The sequence below is a fragment of the Danaus plexippus genome, chromosome 4, assembly GCF_018135715.1.
Source record: "Danaus plexippus chromosome 4, MEX_DaPlex, whole genome shotgun sequence".
Lineage (NCBI taxonomy): Eukaryota > Metazoa > Arthropoda > Insecta > Lepidoptera > Nymphalidae > Danaus > Danaus plexippus.
The window spans coordinates 2,235,270-2,240,360 of NC_083538.1; the positions used below are offsets into that span (position 1 = coordinate 2,235,270).

Sequence of the window (5,091 nt, forward strand, 5' to 3'; positions counted from 1 at the left end):
GAGTCCATAATTTATCGAAGTTTGACACAAACGGTAAATGAAAAATCTATTGGATCGATTTGTACAAATCCGTTATGAGTGCCAATAAATCACTATTTCCGTTATGGTTTTATGGTAAATACTACACTGATAATTTAATTGAGAAAATTTTAACTATTATATGGTTGCGAAATACCTCATCCTAGCCTAGTATGTTTGTATTTTCAAACCATATTTTTATTCGAAGGCAAGCGTACTCGATTATGTATAAAACAGTATTTATAACCAAACTATATAGCAACATCGAGTTATGTTCTATATTGTTTTTATTTTATTTTATTTTTTATTTTTTTATTTAAATAGGAAGCCAACGTTGTATACAATTTTAGTTCTTATTCTTAATTAACACTTAATTATTTAATTTGTTACATGCATTAATTGTACACCCCACTTATAGGCTAACTCGACATTCGCATGTACATGATATGTAATAAAATAACATTCTTTGCATGTTCACTCACGAACAAAAAAAAATAGTAATAATAATAATAATCTAATAATAATCTTAAACAATAGCAAATGTGAAACAGTTGAAAGCAACAATTGGTAAAAAATGAGGTACAAATAAAGTAAAACAATTACAAGCACTGACTTAAGGAAAAAGTAACGAGAACCAAAAAAAGAAAAAGTGTGATCACAAATCATAATCAAAACGCAATAATAATACTGGGCTGATAATGGAGTAGTAATAAAAAATTATGATAATACTAAGCCCAAAAACCAAGACATTCTTGCGCAGTATATTCCACAGAGACTTTACTTCGTAGAATTACCGAGACTAACCTCAAGTAGTCAGATAGCCCTTTGCTAGTCTTTTGAAAGGTAACAGAGAATGCTTGAAAATATCTAACCCAGCTCCTTTAAATACGTTATTATAAGTTAGAATCATTCTGTTGATGGGAGCATTACGGCCGATGTTAGTCCTAGCAAACCTTTCCCTGAACGTATGTTTATTCCTTATGTGGCTCCTTGAGTTATATTTTGGTATCGCCAATCCAACTCTCTCTAACAAATTTGCACTATCAAGATCACCCTTCACAATTCTGTGAAGAAAACATAAATCTATTAATTTTCTACGATTACACAGGGAAGGCGTATGGTAAAGATTTAACAAATCTTCGTATCTGTCATTCTGTCTTAAGACTTTATCTTTGTAGGCCAGGTGACGTAAGAACTTCTTCTGTACTCTCTCGATTCTGTCTCTATGTGTTTGATATTGCGGATTCCATACAACAGAACAATATTCCAGTTTACTGCGTATCAATGAGTTAAAGAGTGCAATTTTGGTTGAAGATTTTTTAAATTCCTTTGTGGTTCTTATGATAAAACCTAATACTTTGAATGCGTTTGTAATAATATTATCAATATGCGGAATAAAGGTCAGTTTGTGGTCCAGTGTAACTCCTAGGTCGGATATTTGATGTAACCTCTTCAGAACGTTTTCTTTAATATTATAATCAAATATGAAATTTGATTTCTTTCTGCTAAAGGTAATAGCGTAGCATTTTAAATGGTTTAATTTTAATTTATTCTGGTCACACCATAATCCAAGCCTATCGACATCCATCTGCATATTCCTTGCGTCTTTAATGTCGTTTATCGTCTTATAGAGTTTGAGGTCATCGGCATACAATTGAAACTCACAATGCTTAAAACACTTAGCTATATCATTGACGAAAATTCCAAATAAAATAGGACCAAGAATAGAACCCTGAGGAACACCCGAGGTCGCAGTAAATGCATCTGATTGGTAACCTCCAACGACAACGTTCAAAGTACGCCCTGTTAAATATGATTCCAACCACCTTAAAAGATAATCATCGATGCCATAGTCGCTAAGTTTTTGAAGTAAAATATGATGGTCCACCAAATCAAAGGCCTTTTCCAGGTCCGTGTAAATGCAATCTATTCTCTCCGAGTTGTCCATAGCCTTTGATATATCGTCAACAAAAATTGCTAAATTAGACATAGTAGACCTTTTTTTAGTAAAGCCGTGTTGATTATCTATCATTGTAGACTTCATGTGCCACGTAAGTAGAGGACTAATAAATGATTCAAAAATTTTTGAGAAGACAGATAGTAAACAGATTGGTCTGTAATTCTTTATGTCATTTTTATCACCACTTTTAAAAATTGGTACCACTCTTGCCTTTTTCCACAGGGAGGGGAATTCACCAAGAGATAGCGATTTGTTAAAAATTACATATAAAGGCTTTGCTAAAGGAACAGCACATCTTTTAATGAATAATGGAGGTATGTCATCAGGACCAGTTCCTTTAGCAATATCGAGACTTTTCAGCTCTTTTACAATGTCACTCTCAAGGATGTGCGTATTGTTCAAATGTGTGTTAAACATTGATCTTGTAATGGGGGTTGATGAAGTGGTTTTTAAATCGTTCGTAGCGTAAATATTAGAAAAATGTTTTGCAAATTGGTTACATATATCAGACCCATTTGTGAAAGAGCAACCATTCATTGTCATCAATGCCGGGTACTCACATCTGTTACCGCGCAGATTTTTGACGTACGAGTAAAAGTGTTTAGTGTTTAATTTAATATTGTCTTCTATCTCATTTAAATAAATTCTATAATCAGTGTCAATTAAAATTTCACATCTGTCTCTTAGTATTTCGTATTCAATTTTATCCATGGGATTGTGATATTTCTTAAACAGCAATCTGTACTTATTCTTCTCTCTTAATCTTTTCTTTAAATTACTCGTGTACCATACAGGATAATTACTATTATTCTTCGGTTGCCCTTTTGGAATACATTGCTGGACTAAGTTGCCCAGGTGTGAATAAAATTTTTCGGTCATTTTATCTACGTTGTCGCAATTAATAAGTAAAGTTTCCCAGTCAATGCCGGCAAGGAGTTCATTAATTTTTTCATAATCACCCTTTCTAAAGTTATACCTAACATTAGTATTCACCTCCAGCGTCGCTGGTTTATATTCTAGTTCAAGCTTAATCTGTAGAGGAGGATGAAACTTGTCAACCGAGCATGCTGAGAAGTTGCTTTCTGTTACTTCAACCTTTTTATTTGAACTGAAAATAAGATCTAATATCTTCCCGTATGCATTAGTTACAGAGTTATATTGCGAAAGAGACGCTAACCCCATAAAATCCTTAATTAGAGATATAACTGGACCACTATTGCATGGAAACATTTTATTATTGTTAAGATCTAGACTCCATTCTATGGACGGAATATTGAAATCCCCTAATACTAGGGTTCGTGATTGCTTGTTATTTGTTATTCTCTCAACATTTATTGTGAAACGTTCAAGAATGTCGTATTGTAGTGGTGATGGGATATATACTGCACATAGTGAAATAGTTTCCGACCCCAGTACTAAATTAACCCAAATATCTTCACAATTAGTTTCCCAAGAATTAACCCTGTAAGATTTATATTTTTTTAAGACTGCTGTCAAAACTCCTCCGCCCTCCTTTTTCTTAGAATCGCATGATTCACGATCTCTGCGAAATATATTATATCGCGCATCGAACAACTCGTTGTCCGATATTCCGCTATTGAGCCACGTTTCAGTGAAAACTAATACATCAAAATCAGACTTAAGCGTTGCTAAGTAAAGGTCTTTGGTTTTCGTTTTTAGTCCCCTAACATTCTGATAGAATATTTTTATGGCATTAGCCATTTTGAATTTTAATTTTCAAAAAAAAAAAAAAAAGCACTGCGTAATATTATCTTAACTTAATAAAAAAAAAAATATATAGCAAAAATAATAATACAAGAAAATTAACTGTTACAATGCAACTACAAAGAAGAAAAAAAAAAACAATTAAATAAACTTTAAGTTAAAGTGAGTAAGTCGTCCTTTGATTTAACTACAATTGCGTCACTGGATTCAGTTTTTCGCAGGAATATTTTACCGTTACGCGTCCAGACGAAACGATATTGTCTTTGCTTGGCGAAAATACGAGCTGCGGCGTAGGTGTCTTTAGCCGTGGGGGATAAGTGCTCCGAAATAAATACTGGTCTCTTCTCACCAGGTACTCCAAGATGTGATGTATTTAACCTGTCTTTTTTATTCAACTTATTAAAGTTTATTACGCCAGCCAAAAATGTATCTCTTATTAGGGGAGAATTAAATTTTACTATAATAGATCTTGGGCGCAAGGAATTTCTATTTATTTTCGCAACACGGGTGCACTTTACTACACTTCCTTCAGGTATATTAACGTTGGTAATCTTACCAATCTGTTCTACCGTTTTTAGCAGGTTTTCGCTTCTTTTTTCCGGAATGCAGTGCAATTCAATGTTACTTGCCCTTGACTCCCTATCTAAAATATTAATTGTATTTGTTTGATTTTTTAGGGTTTCCCTAAGTTCACTGTTTTCTTTAATTAACGACTGGTTTTCCTTCTTTACACCATCTAATTCTTGTTTAACAGTTTCAATGAGGCCCGATAGGTGTTCTAATGAGGATGTTATATTTTTAAAAACGCTCAGTTCTTCTCGAATTTTTTGTAGTTCCACACTTATTGTTTGAGAAAAAACTTCCTGCACCTCTCTCCTTATGGCTGATAGCCAATCGCTATTTGTTGCCGCAGTTTCTTCGGTGCTTTTAAATATATTTGTGTCGTTGCTTTCGGGTACCGCAGAAGGAGATTTATTCTTGCAGGAGGCACACATCCACTGCCCTCGTACCACCGATGTTCTAGCACCAGGCTGAACAATGCAATCAAAATGGTACTTTGTGTTACATTTATTGCAGCCAATTCTTTTTTGTGTAACTAGTATGATCAATTTGCATACATTACACGTACTCGACATCTTTGAACACTTTAAAAATAAAGAATAATATAATATGACAAGTATGGTCTATCGTTGGTGAGATTTGAACCAAGGACCTGACGCTTTGTTTGCGTCGTATTAATCGTACTCGCCTTGCCACTATGCCAATGATACGTTGTTGAATCGGCTGAATATTAGTGAGTGTAGATTTGTGATAAACATACACTGTTATAAATTATGTGGGTACTTATATTATTACTTGCACTTTGTGATTTTAATAACCGGCTTGTA

General features: G+C 33.8%; 1 protein-coding gene across 1 annotated transcript; it reads right to left on the reverse strand.

The window, feature by feature from the left end:
* Positions 1 to 823: 823 nt before the first annotated feature.
* On the reverse strand, positions 824 to 4,839 carry LOC133319549 (uncharacterized). The gene is made up of 3 exons (XM_061524512.1): positions 3,895 to 4,839; positions 2,724 to 3,670; positions 824 to 2,540 (listed from the first exon to the last, which is right to left on the reverse strand). Exons 1-3 carry the CDS (start codon positions 4,837 to 4,839, stop codon positions 824 to 826), a joined length of 3,609 nt encoding a protein of 1,202 aa, XP_061380496.1.
* Between the last annotated feature and the right edge of the window lie 252 nt (positions 4,840 to 5,091).

Excerpts from the sequence above, each read along its gene's own strand:
- LOC133319549 (XM_061524512.1), bottom strand. The coding sequence starts at position 4,839 with ATGTCGAGTACGTGTAATGTATGCAAATTGATCATACTAGTTACACAA. Across the intron at positions 3,671-3,894 it reads CTGAATCCAGTGACGCAATT|AATGTTAGGGGACTAAAAAC; the intron begins GTAGTTAAATCA and ends ATATTCTATCAG. Across the intron at positions 2,541-2,723 it reads AGATTAAGAGAGAAGAATAA|ATGTGAGTACCCGGCATTGA; the intron begins GTACAGATTGCT and ends GCGCGGTAACAG.